This window comes from Sceloporus occidentalis, unplaced genomic scaffold (genome assembly GCF_023333645.1).
Source record: "Sceloporus occidentalis isolate IW3139 unplaced genomic scaffold, rSceOcc1.0.p SCAF_3, whole genome shotgun sequence".
Classification (NCBI taxonomy): Eukaryota; Metazoa; Chordata; class Lepidosauria; order Squamata; family Phrynosomatidae; genus Sceloporus; species Sceloporus occidentalis.
Genome location: NW_028316983.1, coordinates 3,030,018 through 3,051,688, shown reverse-complemented (window position 1 = coordinate 3,051,688; position 21,671 = coordinate 3,030,018). Strand labels below are relative to the sequence as shown.

The 21,671-nt window shown below is 42.0% G+C and overlaps 1 protein-coding gene across 3 annotated transcripts in view; it reads right to left on the bottom strand.

The window, feature by feature from the left end:
- Positions 1-21,671, bottom strand: part of NOL4L (nucleolar protein 4 like) — a 188,794-nt gene that overhangs the window by 81,479 nt on the left and 85,644 nt on the right. For 2 of the 3 annotated variants that reach the window (XM_089513435.1, XM_089513438.1), the window contains exons 3-4: positions 12,565-12,676; positions 6,826-6,935 (exon numbers count right to left, since the gene is read on the bottom strand). In XM_089513435.1, coding sequence (XP_089369561.1) covers positions 6,826-6,935; positions 12,565-12,676 — 222 coding nt within the window. Of the gene's footprint in view, positions 1-1,189; positions 1,379-6,825; positions 6,936-12,564; positions 12,677-21,671 lie in introns of those variants that run through there. The other variant, XM_089513437.1, reaches the window with a different exon arrangement.

Here is a 21,671-nt window from a genome sequence, read left to right as displayed (position 1 = left end):
ATCAAGGTCTGCTTTTTTGAATTTAAATCATTCTGGAATATTTTCAAACTGTGGATAGTTGAACCCATGGATCTGTGGATATGGAGGGCTAACTGTTAAGTTGAAAAGTCAGAAGGATCACATCCCTCCAGGATGGTTGATAGTTATATAAAATTACAGTGATACAGACCTGAATAACATCTGTAACACATACGAGAGAAACTACAAATGATCTCCAAAGGATGTCAGGATGTGCTTTTATAGCAGACTCAGAGCAATTATAAAAGACAGGAAGGCTCCCTTTGAAAAATGGAAGTCTGTGCAAATGAAACAAACTCTATATGCATGTGTACACAATAGCACACAAGCTACGTAAAATATTACCACAACAAACTGCTTTAAAATATAACTTTTCTAGCCTGAGGGGCACTGACTTTTCAGCAAGTCCAAACCACAAAATATGATTTTCTACCAACATTCATTTTCTCTAGTAGTTGAGGGATGTATTGGGTTAAGATACTAAAATGGTTTTTGGAGGGCTGTGTATAGCCTGCAGTTTGCCCACCACAATGTAAGGGGAAGGGGATTTACTGTTCCCGGTCGCAGCGATGTCAAGCAATTGAACCACAGAACCACAGAATCCTAGAGCTGGAAGAGACCCCCAAAATCCAACCCCCTTCTGCCACGCAGGGAGACACAGTCAAAGCACTCCCTGTGACAGACGGCCATCCAGCCTCTGCTTAAACACCTCCAAAGAAGGCGTATTTATTTATTTATTCATTTAGCTATGTATATCCTGTGCAATATCATCAGATTTCTGGCTGACTTAGAAAAAGTAAAAAGTCAGTTTAAGCAAATTAAAAAACAAGCATAGACCATCTAAAAACATACTAAACTGAATAATTTAAAGGTAGAATCATTTAAAAAGTGATACCGGTGTAGAACCCACCCACCCACCCCCTTCGCACACACCCACACTCAACTAATACAGGAATTAGGATGAAATCATTAGGTCCCCAAAGCTCTTACGAAAAGCCAAGCTTTAGCTTCATGGCAAACGAAGCCGACGTCAGTGCCAAGGAGGGCACCAAGGAGAGGGCATTCCAGCACATGTTTTTCAAGAAATACAAAAGTCACACACAGACTCTCTACACAATCACCTTTAGCCTTGGAGCAAGGGGAGGGGGTGGCACACGGCTTTAATCCTCACCAGAACAAGGCAACCTTCAGCTCCGACTCACTTCCGTAGCCTTCTACCGCAGCCAGCCTTCTCGCGCTATCTGCTCCACCCTCATGCCTCCAGGTCGAACAAAAATGCTTCCTGAAGATACTCTCCAAATGTGGCACCTGCAGCAGGTGTGACACACTTCCACTCCACATACACACACACACACTCCAAATTTCTACAGAGACAATCCAAAGAGTTTTAAGGTATGCAAAAGGAGGAGGGCTGGGCTGGTGCTGCTGTGGCAACTCTGTCTCTTAAAATAGCCCAGATGGGTCTTGCAAATCCATAGCAACCAGCAGGAAGCCTAACAGGGACACACGAGGCATGCGAGTTCCCACAGCAGCTACTGGCGCACAGAGATGGGCTGCAATCCTGGTGGCGTCTTAAGGGAAGGAGTCGGACATTTTTGTTGGATGAAGAGTGTTTGCATCAATTCAAGGCTGCGAAGGTGGATCTGTACATGCATTGTGTGCTGTGCATGCAGATGTGCGTGGCACATTGCATGCGCAGGTGCACACTTGGTTGTTCAGCATCACCATTCACTAACAAGGAGCATCACGCAACTGTTTTGTAACTCCATGAATAGGCTGACCATACATACCGTTTTAAATGGGACAGTACCATTTTGCCCCCACATTTCCAGACTGTCCCGTCGTTTTAATATAAATGTCATTTTTGTCCTGTTTTCCAGGAAAACATTGTTATGTTGCAAAAATGGTTTGAAGATCCCTGTTTGAAATTGCGGCTGTCCAAAAAAAATTGTGTCATGGGGTGTATAGTGTTTTATGATAAAGTGTTGAAAGACTGAAATTTGCTGCGTAAGATTATTTCATCGGAAAAATATTCCTGGCACAGTCCCCTGAAAAATAATTGTTAGCTCAATATGTTTATGTAGTAAAGCTTTTGTTATTGTTTTATGTTTTCATAAATACAGAATATTACATAACCCCGTCTTGTTTTTTGCCATCCCAATGTCTCATTTTTGTCTCAAGGAAATATGGCCAGCCTATCCATGAATGTAAAATTGCACTGCGTCTCTTCCTCATAGGATCTCAGCCATAATGACCTTACCTTGGCTGCCACCTAAAAAGCTTTCAAAAAAGGTTTCGACATTCACTTTAACAGATTTCCAAGCTGAAGACCAGACTGCAGTTAAAACACCACAAGAGCAACAAGGGTCTTAATCCTAAACAAGCCTTAGAGAAAGAAATGAACGAGATCTCTATCCCAATTCTCATGGAAACACAGAGCTGGAGGGATAAGAAAAGTATTGATTTCATTCTCACACACTGAGACAGAACCATCCAACTAACAGCGCTTCATAACCCATCAAAGAGCAGGCGCCTCATACAATACACATTTCCCGAAGTCTCAGGCAAACAAGCCAAGCCAGATACCACAAGAGGAATCAATTAAGTCTTCTTACGCTCTTTCAGGCAAGACTTTGCGCAGGAATAAAAGCTTTCCGGTGAAAAAGTTATCCTCTTGTTATGGCCATGTCATTGTAAGAGTATGAAAGCTTAACAGAATCATGCCAAAGATCCCTCTACTCCAGTATTCTCTTTTCAACCAGAGTCTGGAAAAGTTGATGGTTTGGACTACAAATCCCAAAAACTCCCAGCCAGCATGGGGGATTCGGGGAGACATACTTCATAAAAGTTGGCTTTTTTCCAAGCCCCAAACAAAAGTGTGATGGCAACAGCCCTTCTCTTCTGTCTGTCCTACTCGCCTCTGAACATGGAGGTCTGTTTTGTTATTAGGGTTGAACATCAGAGCAAACTTAATGGGAAGAGTAGCCAGTTGGACTAATGGCCTCCAATGACCTCTCCAACTCTAGGCTTCTGGGATTCCACCTACGACGAGTGCCATACACAAATCTGTTTAATCCACTTTTAAAGCCATCTAAGCCAGTATGCATCGCTGCATCTTACAGAAGTCAATTCCGTAAGTTCATTATTTGTCGCACATAATTAATTTATGGAACTGGGAATTAAGTAATGGACGTGGGAGGAAGCCCCCCTAAAATACATGGTATCCCTCAATCTGCAGGGCTACAATTCAAACATCAGAACAGAAAACCTTCATTCATTTCCCCAATTTTGTCCTGTCCCTCGTAAAAGATTGTGGAGCGGTGCAGGCAGAACACCTCAAGTTTTATTATTTAGTACCCTTTTAAACAGTAGCCAGTGTAATGTAGTGGTTTGAGCACTAAACTATGACTCTGAAACCCAGGGTTCAAATCCCCGCTCAGCCACAGAAACCCAGTGGATGACCTTGGGCAAGTCATACTCTCTCAGCCTCAGAAAAAGCCAAGATATGTTCAGAGGGGGTTTGTCTTTGCCTTCCTCTGAGGCTGAGAGCGTGTGGCTTCCCCAAGGTCACCCAGTCCCATTCCATGGCCGAGCGGCGATTCAAACCCAGATCTCCAGAGTCCTTAGTCCAATGCTCAAACCACTACACCATGTTGGCTAGACAACCCAAATTGTTTTTGTTTACTTATGCAAAGCTTGCCTGATCTGATGGCTTTACTACACATGGGCACATGGTTAGTTTTGAATTTAAAAGTTCTTAAAATTATGAAGTCAAAGGCTTTCATGCCCGCCATCCATAGTTTTTTTTGTGGGTTTTTCAGACTATGAGGCCATGTTCTACAAGAGTTTATTCCTGATGTTTCGTTAGCATCTGTGGCTGGCATCTTCAGAGAATGCTGGCATGGAAGAGAGTGGGGTATTTATATATACTGTAGGAATCTGGGTTGGGAGGAGTGATTTCCATGTTCGGTTGTTTAATGGCAAGGCCTCCGGGTGGGAGGATATGCAAAGAGGTTAGTGTCTGTTTAATCAGAGATCTATTGTCTGCAGGAAAAAAACCCTGATCCTGGGTGGTTTTCATTTGCATTTGCTGGGTCTTGATTTTAGTGTTTTTCAGGACGGGTAGCCAAACATTACTAACTTCAAGGTTTCTTCTTTCCTGTTGAAGTTGTCTTAGTTGAAGTTGACACAAATCCTCTTTGCATATCCTCCCAGAACACAGATGCTGGCAAATGTCAGGAATAAACTCTTCTAGAACATGGCCACATAGCCCAAAAAACCCACGAAAAACTATTTTTAAAATTATGTTGAACTTTTGTGTGTGTGAAGGAATCCATCCCTATTCTGTTCATGTTATTTCTGACTCTGTACCAAAAAGCAATGCTCAGGAACCTATCTGCCTTGTTAACTGAAATATGGCTGTGTAAGAATAGAACAGGTAAGCAGATGAGATCTAGCACAGCCTAACCAAGTCTCCAATGCTCTCTGACAAAACCTCTGGGTAATTTAGACACGGGAATCAGTGTGTTGTAGGGGTTTGAGCATGGGACTACAACTCTGGAGACCAGGCTTCGATTCCCAGTTAGACCATGAAACCCATCAGGTGACCTTGGTCAAGTCACATGCTCTCAGCCTTAGGGGAACAAATCTTGCCAAGAAAACCCCATGATAGGGTCACCTAAGGGTTGCCATAAGTCAGAAACGACTTGAAGGCACACAACAAGAACAAAATGTAGGCACAGTGTCCCCCTGAAACATCTCCCCACCCTGCAGAAATCTCAGCCGGTGGCCATTATTGCATCTTGTGAGAGCGAAATATTTGTTGTCGGGACACAACCCTGAAAGATGAGGATGCTTCAAAAGGTCTTAGACACAGCAGCCCCTTAGGCAGAATTAGGTTCAGAGCCTCAAATGCAGGGACCCTTGGGGACAGGTTACCAACCAATGATTAAAAGCAACAACACAACAAACATTTGGTGGGATCTCAGGCCAAAGAGATTGAAAGGGATTAGTCCATTTTAACAGATTACCCCTCCGACACTTTCTGCTCTCTTCATCCTAAACAAAATGATCCTCTTTAAGCCTGGCTTGGCTTATTCTGGGCTTCAAAAGAGGCGAAAGTTCTTTTTCTTCCTACAAATATGAAGCCTCATGAAAACCATGAAGGCTGCATCTGCACTGCAGAAATAATGCAGTTGGACACCACTTTAACTGCCATGGCTCAATGTGAGGGAATTCCATTTGTTGTGGAACCAGAGCTGTATGGCAGGGAAGGTTAAATATCTCACAAAACTACAAATCCTAGAATTCCATAGCATTGAGCCATGGCAGTTAAAGCAGTGTCCAATTGCATTATTTCTGCAGTGCAGATGCAGTGAAAGACTCTTTCAAAACACATGCATTAAGCACCTTATGCCAATTTGGCAAAACAAAACAAAACAAAACACCCCAATTTCACTCAGTTTGCTGTTTCCTTTCAACCACTGTGACAAAATACATTTAAAAAAGCAATGCCTAGGACCTGTTCATTTTCAGATACAACCATTACAGTTACAACTCTCCTGTTCACACACCATGCCTTCATAAATTTATTACAATAGTCTCTCTCTAGTTTTTCCTGCAAGTCAGAAATACAGCTATCCTCTATTCTCTCCACTTCAGCAAAGGGTAAAAAAGCACAGTCCACTATACTAGGGGAAACTATTTGTCCATCCAGCCCAGGAGTGCCTCTTTTGCCTGGCAATGGTGAAATCTTTCCTGTCAACAACTACTTTAAGAATGCATACTAACTTCAATCCTTTCATACTTAGTTTTAGCCTAACTGCAAGGTTGAACTGCTACAGAAGAGCTAAAAAGAAATTACCATAAGCACAGGTTGAGTCTCCCTTATCTGAAATTCTGAAATCCAAAATATTCCAAAAACCAAGCCTTTTTTCATGGGTGGCTGATATAGTGACAGCATTGCTTTCTGATGGTTCAGTAGACACCAACTTGTTTCACACACAAAAATTATTGACAATACTGTGTATAAAATTACCTTCAGGCTATGTGCAGAAAGTGTGTATGAAATATAAATTAATTTTTTGTTTAGATTTGGGTCCCAACTCCAAGATGTAGAAGAGTTCCAAATCAGGAAAAAATCTAAAATCCAAAACACTTCTGATCCCAAGCATTTCGGATAAGGAAGACTCAACCTGTAATAAGAATCAACTATCCAGACTTTCTACCATACATAGAGATGGAACTCAGTCCAAAAGATACCTCAAATGATTAATTAATCCACTATAAGTCTTCTAAAACTGTTTTCCACCTTTGTTAATATCAGGTCTAGCACACATTTCCTTTCCTTTGTGCAGAGATGTAAATACAAGAGAGTGTGAGTGTCACTTAATGGACCACTGTTTGCTTCCTTGCTTCCAAAAGAAAGAATTCCACTGTTTCTCTTCTTGGTGGACCTTCTTATCTTTCGTACAAGGTACAATTATAAACCAATTAACTTCCAAGTAAGACATAAGACTTAATACTCCACCCAGAGCTCCACCCATTAACTACATCTGTACGATTCAAGGGAGAGCCCACTGTTTCAGAAACACAAGGTTTGCTGCTCAAATTATTTAACTGTTTAATTTGCCAGAGCTTGGGAAAGCTCCTTTTTGGGCTACACCTCTCAGAGTCCCCCAACAGTTATTCTTGCGGCACGATTCTGGGAGTTTTAGTATCCGAATGTTTCCCAGGCTCTGTGTTTTGTGCATACTTGCTGGAATGCCATAAGACTTATCTGATAAATAAGGGGGAGAGAAAGCTTACCTGCTCCTGGGAATTCATTACTCGTAGCTTCATCTGTTTCAAGTAGGTGGAGGTGAGGGGCATGTTGTAGTCAATGATGCCAGAGACCAATGAGGAAGGAGGTTCATTTTCTGTAAGTAAACAAGAGGAAAAGGTGTGTGTGGGGGGAACTCTTTGACAACTAGAAGTACTATAGAACATTTTTATTGCTGCCTTTGTCACAAGTGTGAGCCCCAATTAGAGTTGCCATATATATCTTTATTCTTATCACTTCTCTATTCAGGTAGAAAGTGCAGGAGGGGATGAGGTCTAATTTTTCTATCAAAAGGTGCACAAGAGGGACTAAACCCTGAGCTACAGCCTTCCGGAGGTTGCCAGATCCCAGCTACTCTGAGATTTCAAGGCCAGAACCTTAGATCTGACTATAACATCTCATGATGTGTCAGGAGACTGCACCAGAAGATGTCATTAAGCACAATACCTTAAGCATCAACCTCAGTTGCACAGAGTGCACCTTTCAAATTAAAACAAAACAAAACACTACTGATTTATTTTATAGAATCATAGAGGTGGAAGAGACCCCAAGAGCCATCCAGCCCAAACCCCGGCCATGCAGGAAATCTCAATCAAAGCACTCCATGAGACAGATGGCCATCCAGCCTCTGTTTAAAGACCTTCAAAGAAGGAGACTCCAACACTCTCCAAGGCAATGTCTTCAACTGTTGAACAACTCTTACTGTCAGGATGTTCCTCCTAATGTTGGGGTGGAATCTCTTTTTCTGTAACATGCGCAGCTCCCTAAATCTTTCCTCATAAGGCATGATTTCCAGACCCTTCACCATTTTGGTGGCCCTCCTTTGGACACACTCCAATTTGTCAACATCCTTTTTGAATTGTGGTGCCCAGAACTGGAGAACTAAGTGAGGCCTGACCAAGGCAGAATAGAGTGGCACTATTACTTCTTTTGATCTAGACACTATACTTCTATTGATGCAGCCTAAAATTGCATTGGCCTTTTTAGCTGCCGAATCGCACTGTTGACTCATGTTCAACTTGTGGTCTACTAGGACTCCTAGATCCCTTTCACATGTAGAAGTCTCCTTAAGCCAGATGTCCTTCATCCTACATCTATGCATTTCATTTTTTCTAAGTGCAGTATCTTACATTTCTCCCTGTTGAAGTTCATTTTGTTAGTTTTGGCCCAGCTAGATCCCATCTTTCTCCCACAATGGGATTCAGACTACAGTTGACAAATATGGCAAATGTATGTAAATATATTTTCCAGGTAGTGCGCTTGGCCTGACAAGAAGAGCTACACCATGAGACCTGGGCCCAGGACCCTTCCCTAGCCTGCTGCACTTCTGGGCTGAGAGAAGGGTGCTGGGAGTACAACAGAGAATTGGCAGGGATCTCATGAACAATGAAAAGGACTGTATCTCTTGCACCTAGTTAGCCTGCAAATGCCATAGTGAAGGCTAACAAACTGTGTAGCAAACAGGACATAGTAAAATGCACTATACCAGATCAAACTACATGTCCGTCCAGCTCAGGAGTGTCTGCTTTGCCTGGCAGGGATGAGCTCTTTCCCATCAATGGCTACTTGATCCTTTTGTTTTAAATGGAGATGCCCTGGAGTGAAGCCAAGATCCTCTTGCATGCAGTCATGTGTTCTACCACTCAACTATGGCCACTCCTCGAGGGTTTTAATAGGCACCAGACCCAGCCACAAAACTCACTGGGTGCCTCAGCAAATTACCCTCTCTCAAGCAAACTCACCTCACGGGATTATTATGTACAGAGCACTTAAAATTGTGGTCGGTGCTGTACAGGGATGGCCCAGAAATTTCAGAATGTAGCTGCTGAGGTGCTCTGTGTCTAGGCAGTCGGAACAATAGATACCAGTGCTTTGCCACATGCACTGCTCACCAGCATGCTTCTCAGCCCATTTCAAACCGTGAACTTGATCTTTAATGTTGTTAATATTTAAAAGAAGAAGAAGAAGAGAAACTCTTCCTGTATTAGAAAATAAAGACGTCCTCTTTGTATCTAATATAGAATGTCAGGCAGGAGAAAATCTGGTTGTTATTGGGATTCAAAATGATCTTTCCCTCTAAATCAGCCATAAATAAATTGTCAGTGCTGGCTCAGCCGGCCATTGCTACCTCTTTGATTTGAAAATAATATTCTTTGTATTTCCAAAAGTATTTATTGTCAAAAATGTCCAAAAGATCTATCAAAAAAGTGAGGGAGGATTTAAGACCTGCCTTCTGTTTATGATAGATTCAATACTAGCTGTACAATGTTCAAAAGGGATTAACATCTAAGGTAAAGCTCTAAATAGTTTAGGTCCAGCTTCGCTGAGAGACTGCTTGTACCTGGAGGAGCCTGACTGTGCCTTGAGATCAACCTTAGAGACCCATCTCTTCAGCTGACCTTTGAGCCCTGTTAGCCCGGCCGGTACTAGTGACAGGCCTTTTTGGTAATGACTCCTATTCTGTCAAACTCCCTTTGAAGGGAAAGATCTTGACATTAAAAAAAGATTTTTTTAAGAAGTCTCTGAGGGGTATGCCCTCCTTTGGACACGCTCCAGTTTCTCAATGTACTTTTTGAATTGTGGTGCCCAGAACTGGACACAATATTCCAGGTGTGGCCTGACCAGAGCAGAATACAGTGGCACTATTCTCTTGATCTAGACACTATACTTTTATTGATGCAGCCTAAAATTGCATTGGCCTTTTTAGCTGCCACATCACACTGTTCACTCATGTTCAACTTGTGGTCTACTTGGACTCCCAGATCCCTTTCACATTTACTTTCATTCAGCAATGTGTCTCCCATCCTATATCTGTGCATTTCATTTTTCCGCCGTAAGTGCAGTACCTTACATTTCTCTGTGTTGAATTTCATTTTGTTAGCTGTGGCCCAGCTTTCTAGTCTATTCAGGTCATTTTGAATCTTGATCCTGTCCTCTGGGCTATTAGCTATTCCTCCTAATTTGGTGTTATCTGCAAATTTGATAAGCATGCTCCCAATTCTGTCATCCAGGTCATTGATAAAGATGTTGAATAGCCCTGGGCCCAGGATAGAGCCCTGTGGAACCCCACTGGTCACTTCTCTCCAGGATGAAAAGGTGCCATTGTTGAGCACCCTTTGGGTTCGGCCGGTCAACCAATTACAGATCCATTTAACAGTTCCTTTGTCCATCCCACATTATACAAGCTTGTTTGCAAGAATATCATGGGAAACCTTGTCAAAGGCTTTACTGAAATCAAGATATACTATATCCACAGCATTCCCTTCATCTACCAAGCTGGTAATTTTATCAAAGAAAGAGATGAGATTTGTCTGGCATGACTTGTTTCTCTGAAACCCGTGTTGACTTTTTGTGATTATGGCATTGCCTTCTAGATGTTCACAGACTCTCTGTTTAATGATCTGCTCCAGAATCTTTCCTAGAACTGATGTCAGACTAACTGGACGATAATTGTTGGGATCCTCTTTTTTCCCCTTTTTGAAGATGGGGACAACGTTTGCCCTCCTCCAGTCTGATGGGATCTCTCCTGTTTTCCAGGAGTTTTCAAAGATTATTGCCAATGGCCCCGATATTACATTTGCCAGTTCTTTTAGTACCCTTGGATGTACAGTGCAACCTTGTTATACGCTGTGGTTTGGTTCCAAGATCCCCCGTGTATAACAAAATCCGTGTATGCTCAAGTCCCATTAAATATAATGACATAGCAAAATGATGTCCCTTATAAAAAATGGAAAATCAAGGTTTGATATTTGAAATTTATACTTTTTTGAACATTTTCAAACCGTGTATGCTTGAATCCGTGTATAAAAAATTTGTGTATAAGAAGGGCCAACTGTAGTTCATCTGGTCCTGGAGACTTAAATTCATTTAGATTAACAAGGTATTCCTCTACTATCTCTTTACTTATTCTGTGCTGAAATTCCCCTATTCTGTCCTCTGCTCCATTATCCTCAGGTTGAGCCCCTTTGCCTTTTCTGAGAAGACGGAGGCAAAGAAGGTGTTGAGTAATTCTGCCTTTTCTCTATCTGCTGTTAGCATTTTGCCATCTTCTCCATTCAGTGGCCCTACCATTTCCTTCTTCTTCCTTTTGCTGTGGACATATCCAAAAAAGCCCTTTTTATTGTTCTTAACCTCTCTAGCAAGCCTGAGTTCATTCTGTGCTTTAGCTTTTCTGACTTTACCCCTACACATGCCTCCTATTTCTTTGAATTCCTCTTTGGTGATTTCCCCATTTTTCCATTTCTTATACATGTCCCTTTTTAATCTTAGCTCAGTTGAAAGTTCCTTAGTCATCCATCCTGGTTTCTTGAGACACCTCCCATTTTTCTTTCTCACTGGAACTGTTTGAAATTGTGCCTTCAGTATCTGTCTTTTGAGAAACTCCCATCCATCCTGAACTCCCTTCCTTTTCAGTATTTCTGACCATGGGATCACCCTCAATACTTCTCTAAATTTACTGAAATCTCAGACTCTTCTCACAGTAGCTTTTCAGGAAAAAGGAAGCTTCCACAAGAGTAGCTCCATGAATCATTTATACACTCCTTTTAAAAGTATTTACAAGCTCTATTTGCTCTTTCCTCACAGCACCCCTGTGATGTGTACCATTCCTAATTCCCAGAACAAGAAAATGAGGTTGAGAAGTAGCAACTTGCCAGAGATTGTCAGATAAACTCAAGGGACCCAGTAAAGATGGTCAAGATAAACCTCTATCCTCTGCCAAATGCCCACCTCTGGATGAGAGATGAAGGAGGGGACTGTTGAATAGGCTGGGAAGATCAAGTGCCCTCCTCCCAATACTGACTGATGGCTGGATGATGTCAAATGTCAAGGGAGTGGAGTCTCATCCAAAAAAACCCTGCTCTCCTCCAAAGTGTCATCTAGCCTCCATTTGTGAAGCACTGGCTGGAGAGTTGGACAGCCAGCATCTCAAATTGGGATGGTGATTCTTCTCTATCCATATCTTTCTTGCCAGGAAAATGAAGTCAGTTTAGTTTTTTTGTGGGCTTTTCAGGCTTTGTGGCCATGTTCTAGAAGAGTTTATTCCTGACATTTCACCAGCATCTGTGGCTGGCATCTTCAGAGAAGATGCTGACGAAAACTGAAAAACCCACAAAAAACTATGGATGCCTGGCCATGAAATAATAATAATAATAATAATAATAATAATAAATAATGTATTTGTATCCCACCCAATCAACGGGGAATCCAGGCGGCTAACAACAGTGGAAGCACAATAAAAATCAAACAAATCCCTTCCCAGCCCCCCTGCTTATTTTCCAGTCTATGGAACTGGCCAAGTTTACTTGGTGGGCATCATCTGGCCTCAGCGAGTGCCCTGATGTGTAACCAACCCCACATGGGTTCACATGAAGACAGTTTCCTGAGTAGGAAAGGTGAGGGCAGAATGACACAGTCCAAACCACCAAGCTAATACTTCTTCAGCCTGTCATTCAGTTGACTCTCCTATCTCCTCTCCCCTCTTGTAATATCTGGATGCTTCGGAAAAGGATCAACAGGACCTTGTAGTAATGCCTTCAGGCTGAAGGAAGACATTTGGTTGGTCAAATCCAGCCAGCAAGTCTCGTTTCCCCATCCCTGCTCTAGGTGATTACAAGTAGTGAAGCATGAAGTGAAGGCCTTAAGATATATAACCATTTTGTGTTAAATGAAAGCAATATCAACTGTATGGTACTTGCAGTCAACTCAACAGCTTTCCAGGCCTTTACCTTTGGGCTCTATGCCATTGGAGTTAAAATGCATCCTCTTCTGGCACTCGGTGCAGCTCATCAGGAACCTGGTCACGGCTTCTCTTGGTAGGAAAGCATAGGTTTCAGCAATCTGGAGGGAGAACAAGAAGACTTCTGGGTGTGTGCTTTGGATAAAAGGGTCAGTGCCACATGGAAGAACCAGCAAAGCAGATTGGCCTTGCCTTGGTTTTTCTAGTACACATTCCTCAGGGGGTGGATCATTAAAAAAAACCCTTTCAAGATATGTACATACAGGACATGTATATCAGTGTAAATTATCTCATTTTAACTAACACTTGTTAATTCAAGTATCTGAAAAGAAACTGACCAGTTGCAAATCTTAATTACATCATGTACTTCATTGTAATTACACCAGCGTATCTCATATTTACATTACTCCTTCTTTGAAAGAGCTGAATAATGTGGGATTATTCTCATTTCTCCTACCAAGGTTACAGCTAATAACGACAACATGGTTTCTGCAGAGAACTGCAAATGCGTTTAAGTAATAAGAGGCAATGTGGTTCATAAACCACACACACACACACACAAAGGAAATACTGGTTTTGTGCAAAGTGTCTTTCAAATTCTACACTCCAATTCAGTGTTGTCCCATAGAGAAACTATCACACCCATTTAACTGCCCCTCTGCCAACGTACACTCCCACTTGTTCTTGAAATAAAGGGAAATCTGGCTTTCATTATTCTTTTCAAGGCACTGAAAGCTAAGGTTCAATGGTTCACTTGCACTTGATTCATACTCGTTTCTTACCCATTCAATTATGCACAGCCCAGTACAGATGCTGGGCTATGAATAAATAAATCTGTAAGAAACACGTATGATGCAAGTGGCAGGTCAGCCCTCATAGAATCATAGAATGGGAGGCAGAAAATAATAATAATAATAATAATAATAATAATAATAATAATAATATATTTATATCCCGCCTCTCCCATTTTGAGGATCGAGGCGGGTAACAGCAAAGTGAATACAATATACGACAATAAAAACACCAAGCCCCACAAGACCCCGATCCAACCCTCCCTCCCAACTATAAAATTAAACAGTAAAAAAAAAAGTCTAAAAAGTACATAACAATACATCAAAATTAAAAACAAACCACAACTAAGAAAAATAATAACAGGAGGAGGATTCAATTGGTTCTGGACATTATCAATCGGGGAAGGCCTGCCGGAAGAGAAAGGTTTTTGTCGCTTTTTTAAAAGCCTCGAGTGAGGATAACTGGCGAATCTCTTCTGGAGGTCATTCCAAGTTTTTGGAGCGGTGACAGAGAAGGACCTCCGGGAATTTCACCGTCAATCTGGTCTTTATTGACTGTAAAAGGTTTTTCCCGGAGGATCGGAGTGTACGGGAGGATTGTATGGGAGCAGGCAGCGTTCCTTCAAGGAGACTGGACCCAGGCCATGTAGGGCTTTATAGGTGATAACCAACACCTTGTACTGAGCCCGGAAGCTAATAGCTACAGGACCACAGCTATGTTCACAAGTTTTATTCTGGATATACCAGGATTTTTATTTCCTTGTGCTTGTCCCCTTCTAAGATTTCCCCTACTGACCGACTGAGTAACTAAAGTGTTGAAGTGATTCCAGTCAGGCCTTCAGTGCCAATTATATGCAAACAGCCATGGAGAATTGGCCTATTATTGTTGTTGTTATTGTCATTGTTTGTTGTTGTGTGCCTTCAAGTTCCTTCCGACTTATGACAATCCTAAAGTGAGCCTATCATGGAGTTTTCTTGGCAAGATTGGGTCGGAGGAGATTTGCCATTGCCTTCCTTTGAGGCTGAGAGAATGTGACTTGCCTAACGTCACCGAGGGATTTCATGTCCAAGCAGGCAATTGAACTTTGGCTTCCAGAGTCATAGTCCAACACTCAAACCACTACGTAACTTTATTTATTTAGTATAGTATAGTATAGTATAGTATAGTATAGTATAGTATAGTATACCAAGATGAACAGATTGTGGCCCTCCATGGTTTGGAGAGTAGAAATCTCATCAGCTCTGGCCAACTAGCAAATGGGGAGAGTCAGAGTTATTATGTTTAGGTATTTTATTTATTTGTTTTTGTTAATCATTTATGTGTTGTGTATTTTTTTTGTAATTTTGTAAACCACTTTGATCTTATTGGAAAGGCAGTATATAGATGATGATGATGATGATGATGATGATGATGATGATGATGATCCCACACCATCCAGACAACCACATGTTTGCTTACCCCATTAGATCATAATAATTTTCATTATAACAGATTTCCTCCCTTTCCATTCTCACACCATCAAAGCATCAGGAAGAACGTCCTGGCAGTTAGAGCTGTTCGACAGTGGGATGGACTACCCTAGAAGCTGATGGACTCTCTCTTTCATTGAAGGCTCTTAAGCATATGCTGGATGCCTGCTTTTCAAGGTACTTTAATGGCAGATTCCTGCACTGGTGGGACATCGACTAGATGACTACTGGGTATTTCAAGCGCTACCATTCTTATTGTATTTGTCCATGATGCAGCCCAGTAGAGTCTCCTCTGACTGACTCCAGCTTGCTGGGGCTGTGGCCCTGGGCTATCTTATCTCCATTGGAAGTGAATACTGAACTGGGGACTCTAGGCATGTAAACCATGTCCTCTGAAACACTGAGTTGTGTAGCCCTCATCAGGCTCACTCTTTCCCTCTTCCCTGCCAAAGTGACCTTTGCATGCTGCAATAAATGCCACCTAGTTCCACGAAAGAAGCATCTCAAATGCTTAACATTTTGGAAGCAGGTACAGACTTGAAAACATTAACCTGCACAAATGATCTAAGACCATGTTCGAGAAGCAAGCAATAGTGTCAAGAACAAAACCTAGAGAGAAGTCTATTGCTGCCTGATTTTGCAAGCCTAAGCGAATGTGACAACCAGTCCCTTGAAGCCCAAGGTAGGGATTCACAGATTCTCCTGCTGACCCCCAGCACCTGACACTCAGAGGTATACTACCTCTGAGCAGCTCCATTGGCGTGCCATTTGTTCCTGCTGATTTATTTCCCCCAAGTGCTCTGAATGCAGCTTCCACTTCACTTTCTACAATAGTAAGTTCACCTTCAAATGGTCCTTCCTTGAATAATTTTTTATCCTTCATTTCTTTATATAGTTCTACAGTATATTGATTCCATCATCTTTTTCTTTCTACTTCCTCATATAATACATTTCCTGCTGGTCATAGAGCATTCCCACTCTTGGTTTCAATTTCCCTTTGATTTCTCAGGTCTTATGGAAGGTCCCTTGTTCTTCCCTTTTTGTTGCCATCTTCTGTTTCTCTACAATGATTATTATAGTATCTGTAGTTCGCTTTGTCCCTGCACAGAAGTCAATGAACAGTTGTATTCAGGGTTCTGACCCTATTTCTGTCACCGTTTACTTTTGCTCCTCATCTGTCTTTAACTACTTGGTGAAGACTTTTATTTGCTATCCATTGAGGCCTCTCTTTCTTTATGGCTGCAGATAGTGTTAGTATTGAAGTGTGAAATAAATAAATCTGCTTATCAAAAGTCAGTTCCCTTGGGGTCTGAGAGGGAGATTCTGTTGTGAATATATCACAATTCAGCTGTTTCTGTTTCTACACTGAGGATCACATTAAAGACCAAATAACATTCTCAGAAACACTAGAGAAGTACACACTCTAGTTTCTGCTCCTATTAGCCCTCTTTGGTTTGCATGTAAAGGAATATAATGATTTATCTTTCCAAGAAGCAAAGCAGTCACAACAGACAAAAGGAAAAGCAGCACAACAGACAAAAGGAAAACCAAAAATATCCAAAACGTCCTGATGGGACTGCCTCTTTAAAATCCAGAATAAAACAGGGGTTTGTTTTGCTGTGGGGTTGCTATAAAGGAGAAATATGAGTCCCTAAAAAGTCCATGTGTACAGAAAAGACACTGGCTTTAAAAAAGAGGAGTTCTGCAAAGAAGGGATGGATGTGTTGTGTGTGAACCATCCTGAATTTAAAATGAGAGAAAGAGAGAGATGTACCTCCACTAAGTGGCAGCAAAGCCCAGTTTTTGCTGGCAAGCTAAGTGCAGCAGGGCAGAAAGCAAAGAGCCAGGACCTGGTCCCACGCTGCTAGAGGATGCCAAGATGGTTGCCTGGGCCCTGCCCATTTCTCTCCAAGGAAGGCCTCTTTGCAGCAATTCACACCTAACCTTTCTCCTCTCAAGGAGTCCATGTGTCAGCAATTCCCTTTCAGGCACAGCCCAAGGAAAGGATGCAATTCAGAGAAGACGAAGAGGCTGCTTGGCTCATCGGAAAATGAGCCGAGAGTCCCATCCCAGCTGTGCCTTCCTCCTCGCTTTTTTCCAGTCATTTAGTTCAAAGCACCACAAAAGCAGCAGTGTTTTACGAACCGATGGAGAGGCCCTTCTGACCCACTGATGCCGTCCTTGTGATCCCAAGTGTGGCGATCGGTCACAGCAAATTCACATGCTCTCTCTCAGCTACTTATCTCCTCTTTCTTTCCCCTCATGTGAGCTATCTATTCTTGAGAGCAGTGTGCATGGCCCAAAATTTGATTTATTCAGGCTATACAGCTATCTATAGCAACCTCCATCACCAGGAAAAACTTTTTTAAAAAAATGCACTTAACTGACCACAAAAGTTGCTGTGGCTGAAATCCTCTGGTTCCCAGATCATTAATACAGAGTTCCTGCTGTGAATAGAGTAACTCTCGCGTGATAAAGAAAACGAACAAGCCGTATCAGTGCATGAATTGGACCTTAGTCCCAAAGTGTAAAGATCAACCTAGTGAATTGCCCTCAAGGGAGATGCTGAATGGTCTGGAAATCCATCTCTCTTGCCTGCTGCGATTTACTCAACATATCCCACCCTTCTTCCTCAAAAGAGTTCAGGCACCACAGCCATGAGTCTACCCTTCTCTATGCCCCACAACCCTCCGTGATGTAGGTTAGGTTGAGAGAGGATGACTGCCCCAAAAGGTCACTCACAGACCTGCATGACAATGATGGAAGATGAAGCCAAGACCAGGATCCTACAGTGGAATCCATGCTTTGCTTGGTGGCTTGATCAAATCCACACACACAAAAATTTGATGTGAAGTCGAAGGCTTCCATGGCTGGCATCTATACTTTTTTGTGGGTTTTTTTGTCTATGTGGCCATGTTCTAGAAGAGTTTGTTTCTGATGTTTTGCCAACATCTGTGGCTGGGAATTTCAGAGAATGCTGGCATGGAAGTGAGTGGAATATATAGTGTGACCCTGGACTGGGAGGAGTGATTTTCATGTTAATCTGTGTATTGTTCTGTTGTTGAATGGCAAGGCCTCACGGAGGGAGGACATGCAAAGAGGATTTGTGTCTTAATTAGAATTAGAATTAGACATCCATTGTTTGCTGGGAAAAACACTTGACCTGGATCACTTCTCTCAACTGAGGGTCACACAGTATATAAATATACCCCACTCACTTCCATGTCAGCATTCTTTGAAGATTTCAGCCACAGATGCTGGCAAAACATTGGAAATAAACTCTTCTAGAACATGGCCACAGAGCCCAAAAAACCCACAAAAAACTATCCAATTTGGATTCGCTGCCCCTGCAGCAATGGGTTTGTTAGACACCTCTAAATGTGACCAACTTGATCTTGAACCTGGCAGGTTTTTTGTCCCCACAATAGTTTATTTTTCATTTTGTTTTATGTTGTTCCAGTTATTTGAAGGATTTATACCCTATCCTAACATTTTTAAATTGAAAGATACACCAGAGCTTGATGCACCAGTGGCGGAGGAAGCGTATGCTCTGCATGCAAAAGGTCTGTGGGTCACTCCCAGGCATTTCCATCGAAAAGGACCTCTAGGAATAGAAACACAGAGGAGTAGGAGCAGAAGTTGCCAGAGCTCTTGAAGAACCACCATAAGTCACAACGGAAAATATGAGGAAAGGCAGAGCCATAATCTAACATAAGGCAGCTCCTTTGTCTATGTTTTCTAACTGGCAGAGTGAGTTTGTAAAAGGATTTACGCTTTAGGTCCTCTGAATGACCACAGTAATGATGGCTCTTCCTTCCTATCTGCACTGACATGGCCCAGCTCAGTCAAAACATCTTGAGAGCAGCAGCACTTTGGTCCGAAATCCTGGTTAGTGCGCTTTTACCTTCCTTGTGCAGGAGTCACAAAGTTGTCATTGTCGCCAGGAGAAAGCTGTGGGTTCCAAGCAGTCTGTTTTAAATCATCTGGTTTTAACTAATAAACAATATTCAATATATTTTGAACCTTTCAAAGATATTGTTAATATTTATTGTGTTGTTGTTGTGTGCCTTCAAGTCATTTCCAACTTAGGGTGACCCTTAGACAAACATGCCATAAGGTTTTCTTGGCAAGATTTATTCAGAGGGGATCTGCCATTGCCATCCTCTGATGCTGAGAGAGTGTGACTTGCACAAAGTCACCCGGTGAGTTTCCATGGCTGAGCCGGGATTCAAACCCTGGTCTCCAGAATCATAGTCCAAAGCTCAAGCCACTATGCCATGCTGGCTCTCTGTTGATTTGATTGTAAGCTGCCAAGAGATGTTCAGATATATGATATAATAAAGAAATAAATTGTCCAGTTGCCACAAGAAAGAGGACTGTCCAAGCCATCCTTCACAAGCAACCTTGCTTTGCCAGAGGCCAGGCTTTGGAAAAGCAGACTGGACAAAGCCAGGGGCCACCTTCTCATGATGCAAGGAATGACTCTGCCTTACTTCCCTCATGGCTGCTGTACTCAGTGCTGCTCACACAGCGGAAGTAACCCAAGAGGATCTCAACTTTTGTGTTTTGAACTCCGCAGATAAAATAAGGAAGTGGTTTTACTCCACAGAGTGGAAGGCCTTTTGTGCTCACAATACTACTTCTCTAAAACATTGGTAAAGAAAGAGGCAGATGGGTGGTAGGGGCTTAATTCAGGTCAGAGCTCATACTGGTTTAAGGCTCAGAATTTTTCAGTCCTAAGGCAGAATCCTGGAACATATGCAGCTCCAGTACCCTTGAACATGTGCAGTCTCTTGTCCTTATCAGTGAATAAGCACTTTGTTATATGCCTGCAAGTCGTTTCCAACTGTGGTTATTGTTGTTGGTATACTTCATTATTCTTCTAAGTTCTTGCAGATTCATACCTGTGACCTCCTTAAAATTGATTCCATCCATCTAGCATGTGGTCTTCCTCTCTTTCTGTTTCCCTCCACCTTTCCTAGCATCATTGTCTTTTCTAATGAGTCATGCTTTCTCATGATGTGGCCAAAGTGTAGGACAGCCTCAGTATAGTCATCTTTGCCTCCAGGGAAGTTCAAGGCTTGATCTGTCCAAAGACTCATTTATTTGTTCTTTTTGCTATCCACGGTAGTCTCAGCACTCTTCTCCAGCAACACATCTCAAATGAGTTGATTTTCTTTTTGGTGGAGTCTCTTTCTTTGGACATCTTTAAACAGAGGCTGGATGGCCATCTGTCGGGGGTGCTTTGGTTGGGAGTTCCTGCATGGCAGAATGGGGTTGGACTGGATGGCCCTTGTGACCTCTTCCAACTCTATGATTCTATAATTCTATGATTCTTTTGATGTGCTTTCTTCACATACAGTTGCTTGCATGGTTCTAATTTTCGTGCTTAGTTGGATATCTTTGCTCTTCAGAAGATTTTCATAGCTGCCCTCCCCATTCTTAGTCTTCTTCTGATTTCTTGACTACATTCCACATTCTGACGAACGTTTGATCCAAGATATAGGAAAACTTTGACTATTCTATGTACTCATTGTCTAGGTTGAACTTGTGAAGATCCTCAATGGTCATTATTTTTGTTTTCTTTATGTTCAACAGTAAGCCTGCTTTTGCACTTTCTTCCTTGATCTTCCTTACTAGTTGTTCCAGGTCTGGGAGGTTTTCTGCTAGGATTATCTGCATATCTTAGATTATTGATATTCCTTCCTCCTATTTTCACTCCTCCTTCTTTTGTGTCTAAGCCTGCTTTTCTTATAGTATGTTCTGCATACAAGTTGAATTAACTCAATTGTCTAATTAACAATTTGTAAGCCGCTCTAATAGCCTTTTGGCTGAAGAGTGGGGTATAAATAATAATAATAATAATAATAATAATAATAATAATAATTATTATTATTATCATTATTATCATCATCATTATTATTATTATTATTATAGGATAGTGACCCTAAAATGAACCTTTCCCGGGTTTTCTTGGCAAAAATTATTCAAAGGTTCCCCCCCCCCCCATGGCCTTTCTCTGAATCTGGGAGAGTGTGACTTGCCCAAGGTGATTCAGCGGGTTTCTATGTCTGAGCAGGGTCATCCAATACTCAAACCACTACACCACACTGTCTCTCTGAATAAACACTACTCTCCATAAAGTTGGAATTGGGGAGAAGGGCTCCCAGGGGAAAGCAAAACTTCAAGCAGCCTTCCAGTTCCACCACAAAGAACTGACAAGACACACTTTAAAGAAAACAAGCACTAAGTGGATGCAAAAACCAAACTGCATGTGTAGGAGTTATGTCTCTTCTTGAGTCATAGTTACGCCACTTACCCCAGGAGGAATTGTGGAAAAATTGTGACTTAATTCAAAGAGGCCCCTTTCTTGCACTTCCCCGTTTTAGGGAAACCAGAATGAAAAGCAATTCCATCTCACTTTTTCTCTCCAGCAAACCCTCTCTTAGGCTACTGTCACACTGCAGAAATAATGCAGTTTGACACCACTTTAACTACTGTGATTCAGTGGTGTGGAATTCTGGGACTTGTAGTTTTGTGACATATTTAGCCCTCCCTATCAGAGAGCTCTGGTGCTTCACCAAACTGCAAATCTCAAAGTGCCATAACACTGAGCCGTGGAAGTTAAAGTGGTGTCAAACTGCTTTGTTTCTGAAGTGTGATAGAAGCTAAAAAAACAGTCAGCTAATCTATGGTGGATGTTCTACCAAGCAAGCAAACTTTTAAGCTGACTGACTGCTCACAGGAGGCAACAGACAAAGGCAAACTTTCTAGGGACTACACTCCAGTTATCACAGAACTCTCTATCTTCACTGTACCATTTCAGATTTGTGGT